Below are 27,683 nucleotides of genomic sequence, written 5' to 3'. Positions count from 1 at the left end.
ATGTCCATTGCTCTTGTTTCTTGGCCCAAGCAAGTCTTCTTGTTATTGGTGTTCTTTAGTAGTGGTTTCTTTGCAGCAATTCGACTCTGAACGGCTGATTCACGCCATCTCCTTTGAACAGTTGATGTTGAGATGTATCTGTTACTTGAACTCTGAATAATTTATTTGGGGTGCAATCTGAGGTGCAGTTAACTCTAATGAACTTTTCCTCTGCAGCAGAGGTATCTCTGGGTCTTCCTTACCTGTGGCAGTCCTCATAAGTGCCAGTGTCATCATAGCGCCTAATGGTTTTTGCAACTGCACTTGAAGAAACTGTCGAAATTCTTGAAATGTTCCGCATTGTCGTTTCTCTTTCCTAATTTGAGCTGTTCTTGCCATAATATGGACTTGGTCTTTTATCAGATAGGGCTATCTTCTGTGTACCACCCCTACCTTGTTACAGCACATCTGATTGTCTCAGATGCATTAAGAAGGAAATACATTTTACAAAATCGCTTTTATCAAGGCACACCTGTTAATTGAAAGGCATTCCAGGTGACTCATGGAGCTGGTAGAGAGAATGCCAAGAGTGTGCGAAGCTGTCATCAAGGCAAAGGGTGGCTAGTTTGAAGAATCTCAAATATAAAATATATTTTGATTTGTTTAACACTTTTTGGTTACTACATTATTCCATATGTGTTATTTCATAGTTTGATGTCTTCACCATTATTCTACAATGTAGAAAATAGTCAAAATAAAGAAAAACCCTGGAATGAGTAGGTGTGTTCAATCTTTTGACCAGTACTCCATGTGTACACACAGCCCAAGCCTGGATTTAGTAATATGTACTACAAAGAACCTAAAACACACACTGGTTTCATGTAGGCCCTAAAACAGGAACTACAAACCCCGAAAAGACACACTGGTGCTGCATTCATGTGGTCGTTGGAAGGGGGAAACTTCCCAATCAGGAAGTCGTACGGCTGATATGATTTGGTGTTCAAGTGCTTTTGATGTCGGAACAATTCTTTAACCAATAACATTTCTGCTAGCTAGACGAGCTAGCTCACATTGCTAGTAATAAACTGAGCTTTGCTTAACATTGACCATATAATCCAACTAGCTACATTATCCACTTTGACAAATGTGCCTGTGTCAGAAACGGATTTGTTGTTGAAAAGGTGAACGGCCAGCGGTGAAACGTATGTCATTTTTTTTCTCTGGGTTTCCCGCTTGTAATTACGAATTGAATTGTCGTTCAGGTGAAACTTCAAAGTCGGAATCTCGTATTTCCGATAGCTCTGGCAACTTGAGAACGTACCATGGATTCATGTTGGACCCATAACAATTAGAAATAGAAAACTCAAGGACTCTCTCTGCTGCTTCCCTCCATATAACTCTGCTCCATCGCCACCATCCTATCCCCCAACATCAACAGCACCATCAATCCTACACTAGCTGGATAGATGCACTGTTGCAGACATTCATCTACAGATCCCAATCTGGCTTTATGACCACCTACCTGAAGTACTTATATTACAAGACAGAGGGCGATGTTTCACCAGTGGTGAATTACCAGTGGCGGTTTCAGCAGCATTTTCTCTCCATCAGTCGATGTCTTCTCCCCTAAGCTCAATAAGCATTCATTTCATGCTGGGTGTGAGGCTTAGTGAAACCCTGCTTTTCTCCATAATTATGGTAATAGCACAGATGGTGGGATGGCGAGTGTTTCGGTGTGTTTGATATTCTCACCTCGCAGTCAGAGAGTGTGCGTCTGTGTAGGCACGCAACCAAATTCCCAACCCAGTGTCGTATGAACGTTCACACTACTACCCATTTTATCCAAGTTTTGGTTTTATTTTGGTTGTTTGTAAGTGCTTAGATAACGATCGATCATGTGTCTTTGTATTTTTTGCAGGCAATATTGGTGTTTACATAGGCTATTCAGAACACGTTTGAATAGAGACCTATTGACTCTCCCAATGATCAAGGGTTAGGGAAAAGTGCCTTGATTGATGTAAGTAGATTTGCATCTAATTAACCCAAACACTCTTTGTACTGTGGCTGCTGTTTCTAGGAAACACACACACGCACAGTGCTCTCTCTCTCTCTCTCTCTCTCTCTCTCTCTCTCTCTCTCTCTCTCTCTCTCTCTCTCTCTCTCTCTCTCTCTCTCTCTCTCTCTCTCTCTCGCGCACACGCGCACACGCACACGCACGCACACACACCAGTCATTCACTTCTTCAATCTTGAGACCACATACAATGACACTGTTCTTCCAGTGGGTTGGGGCTATGGTGGAGGAGTTGGGCAAAGATCAAAGAGTTCTTTCATATCTCCGTGCATTCGGTGCAGAAGATTAAATCCCTTCTCATCGCCACTCTACCCACTCATAGCGGGGTCTTTTTGCTGTAGGTTACCTACCGCGGTTTATCATCAGCCCTGGCTGAATTGCACACTTGGGGCTCGGGCTCTGATAACGTTTGCACGCACTGTAAACATCTATAACCTTTGCGCCTACATTCCATGCCGATGCAGTTGGGGTACTCACATATAAACGTGATATTTTAACTAACTCTAAGCAATTATTGCTTTCCTAAATCTACACAGATTTTAATCGGTTGTCATGGTGACACATATCTCTTTATGCAGTTAGTTCGTGAGTCTTTGGCTTTCCTTCCAGTGGCGGTTGTGAGGCGGTTGATAGGCATACACGCGGTGCGATCAGATCTTGGAAGGCTTTTAAGTCTAAAGTAAAGTAATTTGCATAGGTTAAATATTCGTGCCTCCAGGGCGGATACTGTCGATAGCTGGTGTTATGGGTTCGCTCCTCTCTGCCAATTTCAATTCTCACCATTGACTCAAGTCTTTCTCTCACATATGTTCAAGGAAAGAAATAAGTAAAGCTGCATTTGGTTAAAAGGCCTATTCGTTTTTTTGTACTTTCATCAAATGTCAGCAATGGCAAAAGTAAACCAACAATAGTTTAATATGCTGTAAGTCTTCGTGGCCTGTCTCATAAGGTTATACAAAATTGGAAGCAGTTTTATTGATTGGATTCTGAAGCCTAGATGGAAATTATGTTTTGATCTTAGAGTGCATTGTTCATATGACATAAAGCCCAATGTTCAGAAAATTGCCACTCAATCCTTGAAAGGATGTAGTTACACTAACAGCGAACAATCATCATATTGCCACGTCTCTGAATGTGTTCTAAACGGACAATTTAAAGCCAATTCAAAGACTAGCATCTCTTACTCAATTCATGGTGTACCCGCATGGCTTGTCCAACATAGGCCTTACAACCAAATGTCTGAAAACCTGAAGGGAACACACATTACAACATTCTGGTTGATTTAGCCTAATGAGGAGCTTGTTTTCCGTAGAGCACCAATTTACTGCCTTAAGCTTGTTACAGAGAATGCAGCCTGGGGCACTGCGTCGCTGTCCATGGTGCTGAAATTAGCAGAGGGGTAGTGATTGGTGCTGAAATAAATGACCAGCGTGTTTCTAAGCTATTCAACTGCACTTTTCTGCAAACATCGATGTTGTGTTTTCAGACCGTTTTCAGACCACCGTGTTCATTATTGAATACCATCACTTTCAATAACAGAAGTAGAAAATACATCGGCCTATAGAATGAATGGTAGCCCAATTTATGTTTTACATCATCCTTTGGATGAACGTCTTCCACAGTCACACCATTACGCCCAAATTATAGTTCACAGACGATGAGACGCTATAGTTTGGCGTTCCATTACATAGCGACACTGGTTATGACCTAGAGAGAATAGTCTTGCTCTGTGTGGATAGGCAACTATCGCAGAGCGATGTAAAAACGCGCACAAGCGTTACATAATCAAAACGGGTGGGTGGATGGTATTAGCCTAGGAACTCATAACGTCGTAAAAGAGCAGTTCATTTGGGATGCAGATAAGGATATGTGGCACACTGTTGTCGGCGGAACTCTCTCTCTCTCTCTCTCTCTCTCTCTCTCTCTCTCTCTCTCTCTCTCTCTCTCCATCTTCTGTAGGATATTTCTCTGGCGCGCGCGCTCACACTAACCTTGGCTCGACGTCAGAGGCTGTGCAGCAGTGCAGTATAATGGGAGAGTAGGCAACATAAAGTGCCTCATAGGCTGCTATTGCGATTCAGCTCTGCTTGGCGCTCTCCGCTGCTCCCCTACCAACGCTCTTCACGTGTGGGTATCCGGCTGCCAGTGTCTCACCTCCGCTAGGCACCGGCCCATGTATGGGCCCCCACCGGTTTTTAACGCCCGTCATGGATGTCCCGCCGTCTCTTGAACCGGAGGATCGTTTCTTGGCGCAGTGAAGTAGGGAATCATGCCGGGACTGCTAATGGATTTAGGGGAAGCGCGAGTGACCATGCCGTGATCCTGCGCGTGGGCTGCCATCACCCTGCCGAAAGACCGTAGACCGAATTCCGGGCGAATCAAAAGCGTACGGGGGATCACCACTGTGCATTTTACAAACAACATGAAGATTACCTCCCCGCTGATAACTAGTCTCGTTTTCAGGTTCAACCTCAGACTGCTGCTCCCGCTTCTGATGCTGTTTCTGGGATACTCTCGCGGGATGCCGCACGTTTTAAGATATGGTAAGATACTTGTTGTTTGTAGTGGAGAAGAAAGGAGAAATGATCCGTTCGCCTCTCATTGTTGTAGCCTTTAATGGTTCAGAGACTGGCCCTGTTTGTGCTTCATGGCTACGTTGTGTTGACCTTTGGCATTGGCACACTGTTGCCCCTTTCTTAACAAACATGGTAATTCGGACCCCAAATATTCATTCTAAGCAAAATGAAAAACATGACAGATTCGAATTGACATTTAAATCACAGACTTTTACCCAGAATATTGGCCTATTGCACGACCCTCGTGGTCAAACAAACAACATATTCAGGTGAATGGTTGGGTTCCCTTAGTTTGCTGTGTCATATGTGAACCTATTTAATCCGAATAGTCCACATCTATATGCAACAGCTTGAAGCGTAGTGCTAGAAACAAAACACACGTTAGCCGATATATATGAGCAGAACTCTAGTTGGATATGGTGTCAGTCTCTCGACAGCGAACGGTTTCATTTAGAGAGAGGTAGCCTACTCCTTCTATTGATCAATTAAACTATAGGATAAATGAACACAGTAACTAGGCTACAAAAAGCTCCCGATTCATTGTTCCTCTGGGGGTCCCTTAAACATAATAATTGCTTTACTTTCAGTAACGGCTATTTTGTAGGATGTGTAGGCCTATGACATGAGCTCGTTTTAAAATTCCCATCAAAGCAATAATGAGCATTCGTGGTTTTAAGGGAGTCTAGTAATATGTACTCCTACACATACACTATCTCCCAACTAGCGGTATAGGCCTAGAACACACGGGGGATTTCGGTACCCCTATGACCTTTTAAACGGCTGACACCCCAACATGTCTTCCTCGGTAAATGTAAGAGAGTCGGGGTTCAATCAATCACTTACAAGGCCAATCAATAGGGCTGCAGGGGGCGGTAGTTTTTGACCCATTCCAAATGACCAGTTATTGATTGAGAAGGTTGCCTAGTATATTTTAGTAAGGTATAGCATAAGCCTAAACAGCCAATGTCTTGTCAGTCATTGTTTGAATAGTCGCGAGACCGTCTTCGAGTGATGACGACGGGCCGTTCCTCAATGCGGATGTCATCTAATGTTGACAACACACTCAGACAAACATAATGTCCCCGGGGGCTTCTGTTTAAAAGTCAGCCCGCGTCCGCACGAGCCGCCACTATGGCAAAGTGATGTGGTTGTGTTACTGCTACTCGCACCTGCCTGCTACAGCCTTCTCCCGCATGTCCTCGCGCGCTTACCGATTTCCCTTCTTGCACGCTGTCTGACAGGGATACTGTGGCTGCGGGCAGCGCATGGGATTCATGCCCATCTCCTGAGATCTCTTGCTCAGGGCTAAGCAGCGTGCTCGCTGGAATTTCGTCCCTGCAGCGTCAGACCGACGCGTCATTGTCGCTATGCGAAGATGCATATTGTGCGGCTTGAATTGCTAGATACAGCGAGCTACAAGTAGGAACGCTCAGTTCAGCACCATGGACAGCGACTCGCTTCAACCGCGCGCGGGCCCTGTTGCTATCTCAACCCTTTGTTCATCATTTTAAGGCAACAACCAATTAGTTAATCATGTCAAACAGTTTCTCATTTCCCTTTAGACTATTTCCATAAAATACACTACATGATCAAAAGTATGTGAACATCTGCTCGTCGAACATCTCATTCAAAAATCATGGGCATTAATATGGAGTTGGTACCCCCTTTGCTATAACAGCCTCCACTCTTCTGGGAAGGCTTTACACTAGATGCTGGAACATTGCTGCTATAACAGCCTCCACTCTTCTGGGAAGGCTTTCCACTAGATGTTGGAACATTGCTGTGGGGACTTCCTTCCATTCAGCCACAAGAGCATTAGTGAGGTCCGGCACTGATGTTGGGTGATTAGGCCTGGCTCGCAGTCTGCATCCCAATTCATCCCAAAGGTGTTCGATGGGGTTGAGGTCTGTGCAGGTCAGTTCTTCCGCACAAATCTTGACAAACCATTTCTGTATGGACCTCACTTTGTGCATGGGGGAATTGTCGTGCTGAAAGAGGAAAGGGCCTTCCCCAAACTATTGACACAAAGTTGTAAGCACAGAATTGTCAAGAATGTAATGCTGTAGCATTAAGATTTCCCTTTACTGTAACTAAGGGGCCTATCCCGAACCATGAAAACAGCTCCAGATAATTTTTCCTCCTCCACCAAACTTTACAGTTGATACAATGCATTTTCCTGGAATCTGCCAAACCCAGGTTTGTCTGTCGGACTTCCAGATGGTACAGCGTGATTCATCACTCCAGAGAGATGTTTCCACTGCTCCAGAGTCCAATGGCGGCGAGCTTTACACCACTCCAGCCGACACTTGGCATTGCGCTTGGTGATCTTAAACTTGTGTTCGGCTGCTCGACCATGGAAACCCATTTCATGAAGCTCCCAACAAACAGTTCTTGTGCTGACGTTGCTTCCAGAGGCAGTTTGGAACTTGGTAGTGAGTGTTACAACCGAGGACAGACGAATTGTACACACTACGCACTTCAAGACTTGGCGGTCCCGGTCTGTGAGCTTGTGTAACCTACCACTTCACGGCCGAGTTATTTGTATTGGTGTAGACTTGACGGACCAGAAGGGACTCATTCCCTCACAAACCAAAAGGAGAAAGCAATATTTTCTCTGGTAGGAACAACCTACCTGGCACCTCTACAAACAATAACCTCAAGTCAAAACCATTAAAATGGTCAGCTATGGGCCCTTATAAAGACAGGTGTGTGCCTTTCCTAATCATGTCCAATCAATTGAATTTACCACAATTGGACTCCAATCACGTTGTAGAAACATCTCAAGGATGATCAATGGAAACAGCATGGACCTGAGCTCAATTTCGGGTCTCATAGCGAAGGGTCTGAATACTTACAGTTGAAGTTGGAAGTTTACATACACCTTAGCAAAATACATTTAAACTCAACAATTCCTGACATTTAAACCTAGTAAGAATTCCCTGTCAGTTAGTTCACCACTTTATTTTAAGAATGTGAAATGTCAGAATAATAGTAGAGAATTATTTATTTCAGCTTTGATTTCTTTCATCACATTCCCAGTGGGTCAGAAGTTTACATACACTTAATTAGTATTCGGTAGCATTGCCTTTAAATTGTTTAACTTAGGTCAAACGTTTCGGCTAGCCTTCCACACGCTTCCCACAAGAAGTTAAATTAATTTTGGCCCATTCCTCCTGACAGAGCTGATGTAACTGAGTCAGGTTTTTAGGCCTCCTTACTCACACATGCTTTTTCAGTTCTGCCCACAAATTATCATCAGGGCTTTGTGATGGCCACTCCAATAACTTTACTTTGTTGTCCTTAAGCAATTTTGCCACAACCTTAGAAGTATGCTTGGGGTCATTGTCCATTTGGAAGAACCATTTGCTACCAAGCTTTAACTTCCTGACTGGTGTCTTGAGATGTAGCTTCAATATATCTACATAATATTTCTCCCTCATGATGCCATCTATTTTGTGAAGTGCACCGGTCCCTCTTGCAGCAAAGCACCCCCACAACATGATGCTGCCACCCCTGTGTTTCACGGTTGGGATGGTGTTCTTCTGCTTGCAAGCCTCCCCTTTCTCCTCCAAACATAACGATGGTCATTATGGCCAAACATATCTATTTTTGATTCATCAGACCAGAGGATATTTCTCCAAAAAGTATGATCTTTGTCTGTGGATATAGATATTTACCTGTTTCCTCCAGCATCTTCACAAGGTCATTTGCTGTTGTTCTGGGAAGATTTGTACTTTTCGCACCAAAGTGCGTTCATCTCTAGGAGACAGAATGCATCTCCTTCCTTAGTGGTATGACGGCTGCGTGGCCCCATGGTGTCTATACTTGCGTATGATTGTTTGTACAGATGAACGTGGTTCCTTCAGGTGTTTGGAAACTGCTCCCAAGGATGAACCAGACTTGTGGAGGTCTACAATTTTTTGCTGAGATCTTGGCTGATTTCTTTTGATTTTCCCATGATGTCAAGCAAAGAGGCACTGAGTTTGAAGGTAGGCCTTGAAATACATCCACAGGTACACCTCCAATTGACTCAAATTATGTCAATTAGCCTATTATAAGCTTCTGAAGCCATGACATTATTTTCTGGAATTTTCCAAGCTGTTTAAAGGCACAGTCAACTTAGTGTAAAATTACAAGTGAAATAATCTGTCTGTAAACAATTGTTGGAAAAATGACTTGTGTCATGCACAAAGTAGATGTCCTATCCGACTTGCCAAAATTATAGTTTGTTAACAAGAAATGTGTGGAGTGGTTGAAAAACGAGTTTTAATGACTCCTACCTAAGTGTATGTAAACTTCCGACTTCAACTGTAGTTTTATATTCATGACATTTTAATTTACATATTTATAACTGTTGATTTAGCCTCCTTATCCCCTTTTTTGTTGGCTCTTCTGTGTTAGAGTTCAATATGAATGGCTCTGCTGTGTTAGAGTTCAATATGAATGGCTCTGCTGTGTTAGAGTTCAATATGAATGGCTCTGCTGTGTTAGAGTGCATTATGGGGCCTTACGAGTGGCTCAGTCATCTAATGCGCTGCATCACAGTTGTAGAGGCGTCACACATCTGCACACATCTGCAGACCCGGGTTAGACCGGAAGACCCTTGAGGCGGCGCGAAATTCGGCCAGCGTCACTGAGCACTGCCCCTATATAGAGGACCTTCCACCCCCACCTGGGATATGGATGCCTGATGAAGACCTAAGGGTGGAAACATTGTTGTAAATAAATATCACCTGGGAGCGTGAACAGCAGTGTGCAGCGTTTTCCTTTCTGTTGTCCATGAGTCTGTCTACAACTCCAGCACCTGTGGAAAGTACCTGGATGTTCTACAGCTTTTGTACTCCCACGATTTGGCTCCTACTCTATTCCATGTGTTTATGCAGCACTTCCTGTCTGGCTATCATCCTGGTGCACTCTGGGTACAGAGAGGTCATTTCCCCTGGGGTGCTGTGTCCTGCTACTGCCCCCTATTCAAACTAGTGCACGCACACACATCACACACATACGTAAACACACACACACACACCCCCCGCTGTCCATCCTCACAGGCACTGACCAGACCCTTGTAACACCAGCGCTCTGACTGTCGAGGTCAAGGCCTTTTCACTGAAGAACACAGAGACAAATTCAACTCTGTGTATTACCACTGCCTTTGCCAAGTGGAGTGACAAGTGCAGTAAGTCCTAGCTAGCTGATCTGGCCCTCAGCAGTTGTTCCATAGATGCCCACACAGCTCCGAGGACATCTGCATTTAGAACTGCACTATCGGGTGGATAAGGGCTGAGAGGACTGAGAAGTTGCCATGTCATCAAGTTGTGGTTGCAATGGCTTAGTGGGTTAGCGAATGGGTCTGGAAACACAATGGTGTGGGTTTGATTCCTGCATGGGTCACATCACATGTGCATATACAGTAACAGTCAAAAGTTTGGACACACCTACTCATTCAATGGTTTATCTTTATTTTTACTATTTTCTACATCAAAACAATGAATTAACACATATGGAATCATGTAGTATTCAAAAAAGTGTTAAACAAATCAAAATATATTTGATTCTTCAAAGTTGCCACCCCTTTACCTTCATTATAGCTTTGCACACGCTTGGCATTCTCTCAACCAGCTTCACCTGGAATGCTTTTCCAACCGTCTTAAAGGATTTCCTACATATGCTGAGCACTTGTTGGCTGCTTTTCCTTCTTTCTGCGGTCCAACTCATCACAAACCATGTCAATTGGGTTGAGGTTGGGGGATTGTGGAGGCCAGGTTAACTGATACAGCACTCCATCACTCTCCGTCTTGGTCAAATAACACCTACACAGCCTGGAGGTGTGTTTGGGGTCATTGTCCTGTTGAAAAACAAAGAAATGATAGTCCCTCTAAGCGCAAACCAGATGGGATGGCATATCATTGCAGAATGCTGTGGTAGACATTCTGGTTAAGTGTGCCTTGAATTCTAAATAAATCACTGACAGCGCGAACAGCAAAGCAACCCCACACATCACACCTCCTCCTCCATGCTTCACAGTGGGAACAACAAATGCAGAGATCATCCATTCAACTACTCTGCGTCTCACAAAAACACGGCGGTTGGAACCAAAAATCTATAATTTGGATTTATCAGATCAAAAGGACAGATTTCCACCAGCCTAATATCCATTGCTCGTGTTTCTTGGCCCAAGCATATATCTTCTTATGATTGGTGTCCTTTAGTCGTGTTTTTTTGCAGCAATTTGACCATGAAGTCCTGATTCAAACAGTCTGCTCTGAACAGTTTATGCTGAGATGTGTCTGTTACTTGAACTCTATGAAACATTTATTTGCACTGTAATCGGAGGTGCAGTTAACTCTAATGAATTTGTCCTCTGCAGCAGAGGTAACTCTGGGTCTTCCTTTCCTGTGGCAGTCCTCATGAGAGCTAGTTTCATCATAGCACCTGATGGTTTTTGCGACTGCACTTGAAGAAACTTTCAAAGTTCTTGAAATAATCTGTATGGACTGATCTTCCTGTCTTAAAGTAATGATGTACTGTCATTTCTCTTTGCTTATTTGAGCTGTTCTTGCCATAATATGGACTTGGTCTTTTACCAAATAGGGCTATCTTCTGCATTCCACCCCTACCTTGTCACAACACAACTGATTCGCTCAAATGCATTAAGAAGGAAAGCATTTCCACAAATTAACTTTTAACAAGGCACACCTGTTCATTTAAATGCATTCCAGGTGACTTCCTCATGAAGCTGGTTGAGAGAATGTCAAGAGTGTGTAAAGCTCAAATATAAAATATATTTTGATGTGTTTAACACTTTTTTGTTTATTACATGATACCATATTTGTTATTTCACAGCTTTGATGTCTTAACTATTATTCTACAATGTAGATGTGTGGATGTATCCAAACCTTTGCCTGGTACTGTATAGGTCACTGTTATGCTGATAGTTCTGCATGTTGCTGTGGATTAAAGCATGCTTTATGAATCCCACGTGTGCCACTTAAACAGAATATATATCATACTTTTTTTGCCGCCCCCAGTATTTAGTCAGCCACCAATTGTGCAAGTTCTCCCACTTAAAAAGTTGAGAGAGGCCTGTAATTTTCATCATAGGTACACTTCAACTATGACAGACAAAATGAGGGGAAAAAATCCAGAAAATCAAATTGTAGGATTTTTTACGAATTTATTTGCAAATTATGGTGGAAAATAAGTATTTGGTCAATAACAAAAGTTTATCTCAATACTTTGTTATATACCCTTCGTTGGCAATGACAGATGTCAAACGTTTTTTGTAAGTCTTCACAAGGTTTTCACACACTTTTGCTGGTATTTTGGCCCATTCCTCCATGCAGAGCTCCTCTAGAGCAGTGATGTTTTGGGGCTGTTGCTGGGCAACACAGACTTTCAACTCCCTCCAAAGATTTTCTATTGGGTTGAGATCTGGAGACTGGCTAGGCCACTCCAGGACCTTGAAATGCTTCTTACGAAGCCACTCCTTCGTTGCCCGGACGGTGTGTTGGGATCATTGTCATGTTGAAAGACCCAGTCACGTTTCATCTTCAATGCCCTTGCTGATGGAAGGAGGTTTTCACTCAAAATCTCACGATACATGGCCCCATTCATTCTTTCCTTTACACGGATCAGTCTTCTTGGTCCCTTTGCAGAAAAACAGCCCCAAAGCATGATGTTTCCACCCCCATGCTTCACAGTAGGTATGGTGTTCTTTGGATCCAACTCAGCATTCTTTGTCCTCTAAACACCACGAGTTGAGTTTTTACCAAAAAGTTATATTTTGGTTTCATCTGACCATATGACATTCTCCCAATCTTCTTCTGGATCATCCAAATGCTCTCTAGCAAACTTTAGACGGGCCTGGACATGTACTGGCTTAAGCAGGGGGACACGTCTGGCACTGCAGGATTTGAGTCCCTGGCGTGTTACTGTTACGTGTTACGTAGTGTGTTACTGATGGTAGGCTTTGTTACTTTGGTCTCAGCTCTCTGCAGGTCATTCACTAGGTCTCCCCGTGTGGTTCTGGGATTTTTGCTCACCGTTCTTGTGATAATTTTGACCCCACGGGGTGAGATCTTGCGTGGAGCCCCAGATCGAGGGAGATTATCAGTGGTCTTGTATGTCTTCCATTTCCTAATAATTGCTCCCACAGTAGATTTCCTCAAACCAAGCTGCTTACCTATTGCAGATTCAGTCTTCCCAGCCTGGTGCAGGTCTACAATTCTGTTTCTGGTGTCCTTTGACAGCTCTTTGGTCTTGCCCATAGTGGAGTTTGGAGTGTGACTGTTTGAGGTTGTGGACAGGTGTCGTTTATACTGATAACAAATTCAAACAGGTACCGTTAATACAGGTAACGAGTGAAGAGAAGAAGTTACAGGTCTGTGAGAGCCAGAAATCTTGCTTGTTTGTAGGTGACCAAATACTTATTTTCCACCATAATTTGCAAATAAATTCATAAAAAATCCTACAACGTGATTTTCTGGATTTTTTTCTTCTCATTTTATCTGTCATAGTTGAAGTGTACCTATGATGAAAATGTACAGGCCTCTCTCATCTTTTTAAGTGGGAGAACTTGCACAATTGGTGGCTGACTAAATACTTTTTTGCCCCACTGTAGATATATATCAACGTTTGACAGTTTTGTTTGTTGCTGTGGATACTGATGTATGCTAAATCCAGCAGCTAAATGGTCATATTTAAATGGCGGCAATTTAGCTCCTTCATTATATAGTACGGTTGTTTGCTTGAATGACAAGTTGTTTTCTTGAAATTACAAGATTCTGTTGTTCAGAGATGATGTTGGTTCGGAAGCTAAGTGAGCATCAACCAGCTCTACGTTGACAGCTACTGGTTCTGAAGCTAAGTGAGCATCAACCAGCTCTACGTTGACAGCTACTGGTTCTGAAGCTAAGTGAGCATCAACCAGCTCTACGTTGACAGCTACTGGTTCTGAAGCTAAGTGAGCATCAACCAGCTCTACGTTGACAGCTACTGGTTCTGAAGCTAAGTGAGCATCAACCAGCTCTACGTTGACAGCTACTGGTTCTGAAGCTAAGTGAGCATCAACCAGCTCTACGTTGACAGCTACTGGTTCTGAAGTTGACAGCTGACAGCTCAACCACTGGTTCTGAAGCTAAGTGAGCATCAACCAGCTCTACGTTGACAGCTACTGAAGTGAGCATCAACCAGCTCTACGTTGACAGCTACTGGTTCTGAAGCTAAATGAGCATCAACCAGCTCTACGTTGACAGCTACTGGTTCTGGTTCTGAAGCTAAATGAGCATCAACCAGCTCTACGTTGACAGCTACTGGTTCTGAAGCTTGAGCATCAACCAGCTACTGGTTCTGAAGCTAAATGAGCATCAACCAGCTCTACGTTGACAGCTACTGGTTCTGAAGCTAAATGAGCATCAACCAGCTCTACGTTGACAGCTACTGGTTCTGAAGCTAAATGAGCATCAACCAGCTCTACGTTGACAGCTACTGGTTCTGAAGCTAAGTGAGCATCAACCAGCTCTACGTTGACAGCTACTTCACTACCCAACAGTAGAACAAGTATTTTTGCCCCCTTTCTAATGTTCTCTACTTCTACATATTTCTGTTACTGAATATTATCAGAACTTCAACCTAAACTTAATATTAGATCAAGGGAACTTGAGTGAACAGATAACACAACAATTACATACTTGTATCATTTATTTCTTAAACAAAAATATGCAACACCCAATGCCCCTGTGTGAAAAAGTAATTGCGTCCTTACGCTCAATAACTGGTTGTGCCACCTATAATTGCAATGACTACAACCAAACGCTTACAACCAACGTAATTGTTGATCCGTCTCACGTCGCTGTGGAGGAATTTTGGCCCACTCTTCCATACACAACTGTTTCAACTCAGCAACATCTGTGGGTTTTAACTCAGAAAGTCCTGCCACAATATCTCAACTGGGATTAGGTCCAAAACTCAAAATGTGTTGCTTTTTAGCCATTTTCATGTGTGTTTTGGACCATTGTCTTGCTGCATGACCCAGCTGCGATTCAGCTTCAGCGCACAGACGGATGACCTGACATTCTCCTGTAGAAATCTCTGATACAGAGCAGAATTCATGGTTTCTTCTAATACGACAAGTCATCCCAGTCCTGAGGCAGCAAAGCATCCCCAAACCATCACACTACCACCACCATGCTTGACCGTTGGTATAAGGTTCTTACTGTGGAATGCAGTGTTTGGTTTTTGCCAGGTATAATGGGACCCATGTCACCTAGGCAGTTACACATCTGTACACAGAACATTCCTCCAAGAGGCTTTGATGATCATCCAGGTGCTTCCAGGTACCTTTTGGCAAAATTGTGTCAATGTTTTGGACGAGATGGGTCGCATTTTGTCTGTCAATTATGGAATTTTGGAATAGCCTAGTTAAAGTCCAGGCCTAATCCCAATTGAAATGTTGTGTCAGGACTTGAAATGAGCAGTTCATGATTGAAAGCCCACACATATCGCTGAGTTAAAGCAGTCCTGCATGCAAGAGTGGGACAAAATGTCTCCACAGCGATGTGAGAGACTGATCAACAACTACAGGAAGTGTTTGGTTGCAGTCATTGTAGCTAAAGGTGGAACAACCAGTTATTGAGTGTAAGGGAACAATTACTTTTTCACACGGGGGAATTGGGTGTTGCATCACTTTGTTAATTAAATAAATAAATAAAACAAGTATCCTTTTTTTGTGTTATTTGTAAACTCAGATTCCGGTATCTAATATTAGGTTTTGGTTGAAGATCTGATAACATTCAGTCCCAAAAATATGCAAAAGTTGAGAAAATCAGAAAGGGGGAAATCATTTTTCATGGCATGAGATGTTATGGGAATTGCTTTTCCATGCTGTTAGTCATATTGGTACAATTGGTATAGAACACACACACAGACACACAGACACACACACACCTATGTTAGGCATTACCATAATAAGAGTTTGGTCATGCTTACGACGCATGACTCAATTACATTCCGTTAACCATTTGACACCTTCTCTAAAGTCTTGCTCAGAGTTTTACAGGCGGTCACGTTTTATATCCATCTCATCTCTCAACATAGAGCGTCTATGGAAAAACGGGATCGCAATGACATTGAGTGAGTGCAGTAATCTCTATTATCAGGGAAAGTGGATAGGCTTCTGTCGAGCTGGAGAGTGATGCTATTTTATTATTATCTGTACCGTCATCTCAGTTCCGTACCCAAAGCACATCCCCAGGAGCTTGACAATGGCTGGAAGCAATGTTTACTCTGTGAAACCTGGTGTAGTTTTCAAGGCTTTGCTTTGTTGATAAGAAGCCACCAAACTCATTTGGACTCTTGTCTTTCCTTACATTTTCTTTGCTTTGTTTTAATTTAAGATAGGTCTAACATATGAGGTTGTCTTTTTGGCTCATACAGCACAGAGGTCTAACATATGATGTTGTCTTTTTGGCTCATACAGCACAGAGGTCTAACATATGATGTTGTCTTTTTGGCTCATACAGCACAGAGGTTCATTTTAGTTTACTTTAGATTTCATTTCAGTTTCATTTGATTTGAGCCCTTTTCTGCTATTTTAGAAGGGAAAAGTAATTTTCTGTAGAGAGTTGAGTTATCCATTTGATTGTTTTGAGAATATTGAATACATTTTCTTTTCCCTCTGTCCATTTTCACTTTGGGAAATTACAGGGGGGAATTTAGGGATTTGATAGTTAATTGACTTTATTTGCTTTTGCGCCGCCAGTCTGCATTATCAGCTGCTCGTTGGAGTTTAGTTTGGGATTGCAGGAATTATGGATATTACCCCGTGTCACGGCACACTGCCAGCACCTTCACAGCAAAATACATTTAAATAAGCACAAAGCTGCTTAAAATATTCATGTCACTCCGCACTCTGTGCGCACCCGCACTCGCAGCTCACTCGCTTATAGAAATGTGAAACTATCTCCTCACTCCTCTTGCAAATCATTTCCACGGTTTAAAAATACCCCGGACGAGGCTTTCAAGAACAAAGAGGGGGGGGATCTACATTGCATTCAAATGCGGCTCCACACGTCAGGGTTTTGAAGCTAAGAGAACGAGATTTCTCACAACGTATTTTATGGGCCTGTGTCATTGAAGGAGCCCTTGGATTGTGTGTGTGTGTGTGTGTGTGTATATGTATATGTATGTGTGTGTGTGTGTGTGTGTATGGTCATGCATCAAATAAAAAAAGTGGGGCCTTTTCTATGAAAAGTAATTCAAGTCGGCACTTTCCCTGTACTGCCATTTGAAATGGGAAACATCTGTGAGCTGTGAAATTAGAAACATACAAGGACATCTTTTAGTGCTCAGAGTTTTGTTGGTTTGAATGTCAATTAGGTAGATTTGCATTGCTGAAGGATTAAGATGAAGTAACTTCTGGTTAGTTGTTAGGTCACAGAAATGTACAGGAAGGGGACAAAGTTGCAAACCCGTTTCACTAAACAACTAAGGGGAGGACTACAGTCTGGCATGGAGATGGAGAGGACTACAGTCTGGTCTGGAGATGGAGAGGACTACAGTCTGGTCTGGAGATGGAGAGGACTACAGTCTGGTCTGGAGATGGAGAGGACTACAGTCTGGTCTGGAGATGGAGAGGACTACAGTCTGGTCTGGAGATGGAGAGGACTACAGTCTGGTCTGGAGATGGAGAGGACTACAGTCTGGTCTGGAGATGGAGAGGACTACAGTCTGGTCTGGAGATGGAGTCTGGTCTGGAGATGGAGGACTACAGTCTGGTCTGGAGATGGAGAGGACTACAGTCTGGTCTGGAGATGGAGAGGACTACAGTCTGGTCTGGAGATGGAGAGGACTACAGTCTGGTCTGGAGATGGGGAGGACTACAGTCTGGTCTGGAGATGGGCACTCTGATGCACTTAAATGTGCATCGGAGTCCAGGCAGTTCCTATTATTGGAATCTATGTCCATCACTGTTTTAGTCAGTTTTTTCCCGTCCAGAATAACTAGAAAATAATGATAGTGACAGTCATCTAGGGATACCCTTGAAAATGATCCAACAGAAACATAGACTTTTTCAACTCACGGTGTAGTATGGCTGCTCCATTGTGGTTATATCATCCGGAGACATGATGTCCCATCTCTCTTTGTCAGTGTCACTCAGTGGGCTTCCTGTGGTTTGCTGGGTCAGAAGTCACGTGTCCCTGGAGAGGACCCGTAAAGCTGCCGGTGTGGCTCTGTGTGGCTCAGAGTGCACTGAAGGTCAGGAATGGTGAAGGCACACAATATCTCTCTCCATCCTCCTCCTCCTCTAGGGCACGAGAGAGAAGCTTTTTGATTTTTGATGCTCTTTGATTGAGATGTTGAGGTTTGTGTGTGTGTGTGTGTCAGACAGACTATGGATAATTATGGGAATTCATAATAACATGAAAACAGTCATTAAGTTAGAGACGTCTCACTGTTTACCTCTGCTCTGCCCTGTTTTTAAGCAGACCTGTTTTAACACCATCGCCATAGAGATAACAAATCAGAGTATATTCAACCCCGCTAGATGTGCTCATACATTATAGATCAGGTTAACACATTGACTTCTTGATAGTGTAATCTAAGTACACAGATCGATGTACTCTCCTGCAAGTGTTTGTTTGACAGAATCACATCATATACACTGTGGTTGTAGTACTTGTCAGAGCTCACACCGTGCTGTGCAGTGTGGGTGGGCGGAAAGTGTGTGTGTGTGTGTGTGTGTGTGTGTGTGTGTGTGTGTGTGTGTGTGTGTGTGTGTGTGTGTGTGTGTGTGTGTGTGTGTGTGTGTGTGTGTGTGTGTGTGTGTGTGTGTGTGTGTGTGTGTGTGTGTGTGTGTAACAAGTTCTCACAGTCTTCGTTTGTCCATAAACTTCAAATTTAGAAGTTGAAGGCATTCATTCTGAATGGTTAAGGTTAGGATAGGGTTAAATCAAAAACAACTCCACAATGTAGTTTAGGCATTCATTCTGAATGGTTAAGGTTAGGATAGGGTTAAATAAAAAACAACTCCACAATGTAGTTTAGGCATTCATTCTGAATGGTTGATGTTGCACTATGCAGAAATCGCTCCAACATTTCCTGGTTGCTACAATTAAAATAGTTCACCTAATTTCAGTTTATGTGACAAAAACAAGCAAGTACAGTGTACAGAATGGTGGTACCATGATTGTCGCCCAAAAAGTGACATATTGCAGCATTAAGGGTTAAGACCAAAACAAATCTAAGCTGACTGCACAGCGTTGGGATTGAAGACACGACCCTCAGAGGCAGAGATTGCAGCCTACGCCATCCACATCGACATCCACAAAACCCAAGCCTACTTGATGGTTACAGCTCTCACCGTTGCCCCGAGTGACCAGTTTTGAAATCATCACCCGACCTTCCTGCTCCTCCTTGATTTCAAAATGAAACCACAAGGGAATAGAGGGTGAATAGCATGCTATTCTCCTACTTACCCAGACTGATTTCAAAATGAAACCACAAGGGAATAGAGGATGAATAGCATGCTATTCTCCTACTTACCCAGACTGATTTCAAAATGAAACCCAGACTGATTTCAAAATGAAACCACAAGGGAATAGAGGGTGAATAGCATGCTATCTCCTACTTACCCAGACTGATTTCAAAATGAAACCACAAGGGAATAGAGGGTGAATAGCATGCTATTCTCCTACTTACCCAGACTGATTTTCAAATGAAACCACAAGGGAATAGAGGGTGAATAGCATGCTATTCTCCTGCTTAAGTTCAAGGTCAGAATAAGCATAGAGAGAAAAAAACGTTCCATTTACGTTCCATTTACACACTCTTAACTCGGGTCAGAATTCCCCTCTTGGCATTTAGTCATGACATGAACAATGGATATGTTTCTGTACTTAGACCTACTTCAAAGATAGTATAGGAAGTGCATACACACACACACACACACACACACACACACACACACACACACACACACACACACACACAGATTTTTTATTTATTTTTTATTTCACCTTTATTTAACCAGGTAGGCTAGTTGAGAACAAGTTCTCATTTGCAACTGCGACCTGGCCAAGATAAAGCATAGCGGTGTGAACAGACAACTGTGGCAAACCTCTTCAAGGTTAGGAGCGTTTGTCACAAACTAAGTGGTAAACTGTCACCAAATCACCCAAGAATGACAGTTCTTTCGAACAGGACAGTACCTGTTCGTTTGTTTCTCCGTCCTGGTCCACCCAGGCCGTAGGCGAGGTCAAGGATAGCAGGGTTCGGTACACAAATCGGGTTCTCGGTAGGTCCAGGTCCAAACGCCAACAGGTAAGTCCAAAACAATCCAGCTCATACACGGTAAATCCAGCCAATCTCTATAGTCTCTTTCTCCATTGTTCATAGATCCTTCCAGCACCCTCTCTTCCTCTTCCTGGTTTTTCTTGACCCTTTATCGGTGAGTCGGCTCCACCTTCTGAGGGTTCCCCTTGCTTCTGGGACTTGTAGTTTTGGCAGTCGGCCATTTTGTGATCTGTAGTTCTGACAGGGGTGGCCATTTTAGTGATCGGGCAGAGCCCGTTTATTAGTTCTGCTCTCACATATCTGCCACTTATCACTCGACCCCCTTCTTTGCCACATATCTCTCCCCCTAGATCTGACCCCCTAGGTCGGGCTACCGCAGCAAAATATGCATGCATGCGGGATAACCCATCCACGTTTCCCATTTCCTTCCCTGCTCTGTGTTTCAAGTCAAAATGAAACGGTTGGAGACTCAAAAACCACCGCATCGCCCGAGCGTCCTTCTCTTTAGCCCTATGCATCCAGGTGAGTGGGGCATGGTCACTGACGAGGGTGAAGTGGCGCCCCAGCAGGTAGTACTTCAGGCTTTCTAGAGCCCACTTTACTGCCAGCGCCTCTTTCTCAACAACAGAGTAGTTGGTTTCCTGTGGTTCCAGCTTCCTGCTTAAAAACAGGATGGGGTGTTCCACCCCTTCTATCTCTTGGGATAGCACTCCTCCAAAGCCGACCTCTGAGGCATCCGTCTGAACCACAAACTCTTTCTCAAAGTCTGGTACCACCAGCACTGGGTTACAGAACCGCAAAGACCCATCGGGCTTGGAGACCATCACAATTGGGCTAGACCACTCACTATGTGACTCTTCGACCACTACAGCTGTCAACATTTTCTCAGTCTCTGCTCTAATTGCGGCCCGTCGAGCCTCGGGTACCCGATATGGCCTCATACTCACTTTTCTCCCTGGTAGGGAAACGATATCATGAGCCGTAACCTCAGTTCGGCCAGGTACCTCTGAAAACACATCTCTGTTTTTCTGGATCAGGGTCTTTACTTCCTGTACTTGCGCTGGGGACAGAGTTGGTGAAATATTTACTTCGGCTGTCTCCTGAATGTGTGTGGGGTATGTGACCATTAGTGTTTCTCTCTCTCTCCATGCTTTTAACAGGTTTATGTGATAAATCTGTTCCTGGGGCCGTCGACCTGGCTGTCGGATCCGATAATTGACTTCTCCTATTCTCTCCAGTACTTCATATGGTCCTTTCCATGTGGTTAGTAGTTTACACTCTACCGTGGGGATCAGCACTAACACCTTATCTCCCGGTTGAAATTCCCTCAGGGTAGCCTGCCGGTTATAAGTGTACCGCTGGTGTTCTTGTGTTTGTCTCATGTGCTCTCTGACGATGGGCATGACTGTGGCTATCCAAATCAAATCAAATTTTATTTGTCACATACACATGGTTAGCAGATGTTAATGCGAGTGTAGCGAAATGCTTGTGCTTCTAGTTCCGACAATGCAGTAATAACCAACAAGTAATCTAACTAACAATTCCAAAACTACTGTCTTATACACAGTGTAAGGGGATAAAGAATATGTACATAAGGATATATGAATGAGTGATGGTACAGGGCAGCATACAGTAGATGGTATCAAGTACAGTATATACATATCAGATGAGTATGTAGACAAAGTAAACAAAGTGGCATAGTTAAAGTGGCTAGTGATACATGTATTACATAAGGATGCAGTCGATGATATAGAGTACAGTATATACGTATGCATATGAGATGAATAATGTAGGGTAAGTAACATTATATAAGGTAGCATTGTTTAAAGTGGCTAGTGATATATTTACATCATTTCCCATCAATTCCCATTATTAAAGTGGCTGGAGTTGGGTCAGTGTCAATGTCAGTGTGTTGGCAGCAGCCACTCAATGTTAGTGGTGGCTGTTTAACAGTCTGATGGCCTTGGGATAGAAGCTGTTTTTCATTCTCTCGGTCCCAGCTTTGATGCACCTGTACTGACCTCGCCTTCTGGATGATAGCGGGGTGAACAGGCAGTGGCTCGGGTGGTTGATGTCCTTGATGATCTTTATGGCCTTCCTGTAACATCGGGTGGTGTAGGTGTCCTGGAGGGCAGGTAGTTTGCCCCCGGTGATGTGTTGTGCAGACCTCACTACCCTCTGGGGGAGCCTTACGGTTGAGGGTGTAGCAGTTGCCGTACCAGGCGGTGATACAGCCCGCCAGGATGCTCTCGATTGTGCGTCTGTAGAAGTTTGTGAGTGTTTTTGGTGACAAGCCAAATTTCTTCAGCCTCCTGAGGTTGAAGAGGCGCTGCTGCGCCTTCTTCACGACGCTGTCTGTGTGAGTGGACCAATTCAGTTTGTCTGTGATGTGTATGCCGAGGAACTTAAAACTTGCTACCCTCTCCACTACTGTTCCATCGATGTGGATAGGGGGGTGTTCCCTCTGCTGTTTCCTGAAGTCCACAATCATCTCCTTAGTTTTGTTGACGTTGAGTGTGAGGTTATTTTCCTGACACCACACTCTGAGGGCCCTCACCTCCTCCCTGTAGGCCGTCTCGTCGTTGTTGGTAATCAAGCCTACCACTGTTGTGTCATCCGCAAACTTGATGATTGAGTTGGAGGCGTGCGTGGCCACGCAGTCGTGGGTGAACAGGGAGTACAGGAGAGGGCTCAGAACGGACCCTTGTGGGGCCCCCATGTTGAGGATCAGCGGGGAGGAGATGTTGTTGCCTACCCTCACCACCTGGGGGCGGCCCGTCAGGAAGTCCAGTACCCAGTTGCACAGGGCGGGGTCGAGACCCAGGGTCTCGAGCTTGATGACGAGCTTGGAGGGTACTATGGTGTTGAATGCCGAGCTGTAGTCGATGAACAGCATTCTCACATAGGTATTCCTCTTGTCCAGATGGGTTGGGGCAGTGTGCAGTGTGGTTGAGATTGCATCGTCTGTGGACCTATTTGGGCGGTAAGCAAATTGGAGTGGGTCCTGTCTTGCATTGCCGTGATGTGCTCTATGACACTAGTATACGGGGTGGATTGGTGCTCCCAGGTTTCCCGGGCGATGTCTAAGATTCCCCGGGGATGCCTCCAATATACCAGCTCAAAGGTAGAAAACCCCAGTGAGGCATGAGGAACCATTCTAATGGCAAACATCAGATACGGCAACATGCAATCCCAGTTTTTCCCATCCTTATCGATTACCTTCCTGAGCATTGACTTCAGGGTTCGGTTGAATCTGTCAACCAGCCCGTCTGTCTGAGGATGGTAAACAGATGTCCTCAACTGTTTCACCTGCCACAGTTTACAAAGGTCCGCCATAAGGCGGGACATAAAGGGGGTCCCCTGGTCGGTAAGGATCTCCTTTGGAACCCCTACCCTGGTGAACAAGAGCACTAATTCCTTTGCAATATTTTTGGAAGTCATCGTCCGAAGGGGAATGGCTTCTGGGTAGCAAGTGGCATAATCTAGAATGACCAGAATGTATTGGTGCCCTCTGGCGGATTTTGGTAGTGGGCCCACTAAATCCATTGCTATCCTCTCAGATGGCGTTTCGATTATGGTGAAAAGCTGGTCGGGGAGCTGTTAACTGGCACTCCGGGCACTCTCCACAATGCCGAGCCACTTCAGCTTGAATTCCTGGCCAGTAAAACCTCCTTACAATCCGGTCTCGGGTTTTATCGATACCAAGGTGTCCACCCAGAATGTGCCCATGAGCTAGATCCAGTACTGTCCTCCGGTACCGAGTGGGAACCAACAACTGTTCCACCACATCAACCCCTATTTTCGAGACTCTGTACACCAAACCCTTTTTCATGATGAAGTGGGGAAAACTATTAGGCATCATCCCACCATTTATGGGAGTACCATCTACGACGTGCACATCTGCTCTGGCTTGTTGCAGGGTTGGATCCTGGTTTTGGGCCGTCCAAAAATTAGTCAAGGACTCTGCCAGGTCTGCTGGTTCTAGATCGTCGTCCTCTGGATTCAGATTGACCCCAGCCCCACTAGTACCGGGCTGTTCGTTATCAGCGAGGTTTGCCACTTCATCCTCCTCCTCCCCTACTAGCACCTGTGAAGTTGTCCCCTAGGAGACCTCTCTTCTTGGCTTTGGTTGAAGGCCCCATGCTTCTTCTTGCTTGGTCAGGGTTGTTGGCTTCTCAAATATGCCATTCTTGTGGCCTAACTTCGCAAAGTTAGGAAAGTCTCTACCCAATATTACATCATATGGCATTTTTGGGACCACGCCGACCTCATAATCCAGCAGACCGTCCTCTGTTTGTATGCTCACTAAGGCCGTGGGGTACAGATGGGTATCCCCATGAATGCATGTAACACTGATATCCTGTCTTGTATACAGTTTATGAGTCGGCACTAGGCCTGCAACGACCAGGATTAGCATACTGCCGGAATCCAGCAGTGCTTCAACCTCTTTCCCTTCAACCTTCACCCTGCACATATGATTGTTTCTTGATCTTTCAAGTACAGTGGTTACAACAGGACATGCATACCGTATATCATCTTCATTTTCACCAATGTTACATTGCATTGGCTCTTCTTTAATAGGGCAGTAGGCTGCAATATGTCCTGGTTGATTACAATTGTAACAGATAATAGGGGTTCGGGGGGGAGACCCCCTCGACACCCAGTCCCGGTTTCCGTTTTTCCCTTAGTGTCTCGGCCTGATTCTGTTTCTTTCCTCATGGCCCCACGCTGCTCTCTTCCCCCTCTACATGTTGGGACAGCCTTACCCTGTCCGCTGGTTTGCCCATGCCTGGGGAACGGGAATCTTTCCTCCTGTGCCTGCTCAGCTGTTCTTGCCGTACAATACCGTTCAACCAGGCCCACGAGATGGTCGGCGGAAAGTTCGTTCTGGCCAACCCATCGTCTCACTTCTTGGGGTAGACCTCGCTGAAACTGGTTGATTATGATGGTCTCGACAATCTCGGTGGATGACCGGGTCTCTGGTCGCAACCATTTCCGTGCCAGGTAAATCATGTCGAACATCTGTGTCCGTGGGGGTTGTCCCGGTCGGTAGGACCACTGGTGGAAGCGGTGTGCCCTCACAGTATCGGTCACTCCCAGTCTAGTCAGGATCTCCCCCTTTAGTTTATTGTAATCCTGTGCATCTTTCAACTCCAGGTCGAAATACGCTTTTTGAGCGTCCCCTGCCAGGTATGGTGCCAGAAGCCCTGCCCATTCTTCTTTCGGCCACTTCTCCCTCTCTGCCGTCCTTTCGAAGGTGGTAAGATATGCTTCCACATCATCCTGCGCTGTCATTTTTTGAAGACAATGATTGGCCCTCCCTGGGTATTTGCAGCTGGTAATTGAGCCCCAATTTGGTCCGCTAGCCCCTTTAGGCCTTCTCTTAACTCCCGGGTGTTTCTCTCTTGCTCTTCTCTGAGCCGCTGGTTGGTGCGGTGCTGGACCTGTAACGTGTCCTGATACATTCGCATTGCATCCTGATGAGCTATTTGTTGAGCTCTAGTTGCCTCTTGTTGGGCGGCCGTCGCTTGTAACAGGGCCTGTATGGCTCCCTCCATACTAATTTTCCTGAAAAACTGTCCTAACCAAACAAAGCTAAAAAAAAACAATAAAACCTGACTCCCCTTTGGAGTGCTAACTGAACATTATTTTTTTTTCCTTCTACCTAACCAGTGGTATGTTAGTCCATGCCCGCATCCTCAACCACGTGTGGCAAACCTCTTCAAGGTTAGGAGCGTTTGTCACAAACTAAGTGGTAAACTGTCACCAAATCACCCAAGAATGAGAGTTCTTTCGAACGGGACAGTACCTGTTTGTTTGTTTCTCCGTCCTGGTCCACCCAGGCCGTAGGCGAGGTCAAGGATACCAGGGTTCGGTACACGAATCGGGTTCTCGGTAGGTCCAAACGCCAACAGGTAAGTCCAAAACAATCCAGCTCATACACGGTAAATCCAGCCAATCTCTATAGTCTCTTTTCTCATTGTTCATAGATCCTTCCAGCACCCTCTCTTCCTCTTCCTGGTTTTTCTTGACCCTTTATCTGTGAGTCGGCTCCACCTTCTGAGGGTTCCCCTTGCTTCTGGGACTTGTAGTTTTGGCAGTCGGCCATTTTGTGATCTGTAGTTCTGACAGGGGTGGCCATTTTAGTGATCGGGCAGAGCCCGTTTATTAGTTCTGCTCTCACATATCTGCCACTTATCACTCGACCCCCTTCTTTGCCACACAACACAGAGTTACACATGGAGTAAACAATTAACAAGTCAATAACACAATAGGAAAAAAAAAGAAAAAAAGGGGAGTCTATATACAATGTGTGCAAAAGGCATGAGGAGGTAGGCGAATAATTACAATTTTGCAGATTAACACTGGAGTGATAAATGATCAGATGGTCATGTACAGGTAGAGATATTGGTGTGCAAAAGAGCAGAAAAGTAAATCAATAAAAACAGTATAGGTAAAATGGGTGGGCTATTTACCGACAGACTATGTACAGCTGCAGCGATCGGTTAGCTGCTCAGAGAGCAGATGTTTGAAGTTGGTGAGGGAGATAAAAGTCTCCAACTTCAGCGATTTTTGCAATTCGTTCCAGTCACAGGCAGCAGAGAACTGGAACGAAAGGTGGCCAAATGAGGTGTTGGCTTTAGGGATGATCAGTGAGATACACCTGCTGGAGCGCGTGCTACGGATGGGTGTTGCCATCGTGACCAGTGAACTGAGATAAGGCGGAGCTTTACCTAGCATGGACTTGTAGATGACCTGGAGCCAGTGGGTCTGGCCACGAATATGTAGCGAGGGCCAGCCGACTAGAGCATACAAGTCGCAGTGGTGGGTGGTATAAGGTGCTTTAGTGACAAAACGGATGGCACTGTGATAAACTGCATCCAGTTTGCTGAGTAGAGTGTTGGAAGCAATTTTGTAGATGACATCGCCGAAGTTGAGGATCAGTAGGATAGTCAGTTTTACTAGGGTAAGTTTGGCGGTGTAGAAACTTTGCGGAATAGAAAGCCGACTCTTGATTTGATTTTCAATTGGAGATGTTTGATATGAGTCTGGAAGGAGAGTTTACAGTCTAGCCAGACACCTAGGTACTTAGAGATTGTCCACATATTCAAGGTTGGAACCATCCAGGGTGGTGATGCTGGTCAGGCGTGCGGGTGTAGGCAGCGAACGGTTGAAAAGCATGCATTTGGTTTTACTCGCGTTTAAGAGCAGTTGGAGGCCACGGAAGGAGTGTTGTATGGCATTGAAGCTCATTTGGAGGTTAGATAGCACAGTGTCCAAGGATGGGCCGGAAGTATATAGAATGGTGTCGTCTGCGTAGAGGTGGATCAGGGAATCGCCCAAAGCAAGAGCAACATCATTGATATATACAGAAAAAAGAGTCGGCCCGAGGATTGAACCCTGTGGCACCCCCATAGCGACTGCCAGAGGACCGGACAGCATGCCCTCCGATTTGACACACTGAACTCTGTCTGCAAAGTAATTGGTGAACCAGGCAAGGCAGTCATCCGAAAAACCGAGGCTACTAAGTCTGCCGATAAGAATATGGTGATTGACCGAGTCGAAAGCCTTGGATTCACTAGGAAGATATGCTGTGGGGATTCAAAATGGGTTCTTTCACTGATATCAATCAGCTAGGAATGCTTTTGTTTAGTGTCCTAAGAAGCTATGCTAAATTCATGAGTCTTTGTGTTACTAGGCCTAATTCTGAGAGAGGAAGGGAGAAGGAGGACACTAGGGATGGAACTTGGTAACCACCAAAAA

General features: G+C 44.6%; 1 protein-coding gene across 2 annotated transcripts in view; it reads left to right on the top strand.

Moving 5' to 3' along the window:
• Nucleotides 1–4,028: 4,028 nt before the first annotated feature.
• LOC123990547 (glutamate receptor ionotropic, kainate 2-like) overlaps nt 4,029–27,683 on the top strand; it is a 177,407-nt gene continuing 153,752 nt past the window's right edge. For both annotated transcript variants that reach the window (XM_046291142.1, XM_046291143.1), the window contains exon 1: nt 4,029–4,595. In XM_046291142.1, coding sequence (XP_046147098.1) covers nt 4,475–4,595 — 121 coding nt within the window. In that variant the 5' untranslated portion in view covers nt 4,029–4,474. The remainder of the gene's footprint in view (nt 4,596–27,683) is intronic.

This window comes from Oncorhynchus gorbuscha, linkage group LG12 (assembly GCF_021184085.1).
Source record: "Oncorhynchus gorbuscha isolate QuinsamMale2020 ecotype Even-year linkage group LG12, OgorEven_v1.0, whole genome shotgun sequence".
NCBI lineage: Eukaryota > Metazoa > Chordata > Actinopteri > Salmoniformes > Salmonidae > Oncorhynchus > Oncorhynchus gorbuscha.
The sequence above is the reverse complement of the archived record's forward strand: the minus strand, read 5'-3'. Positions and strand labels throughout refer to the sequence as shown.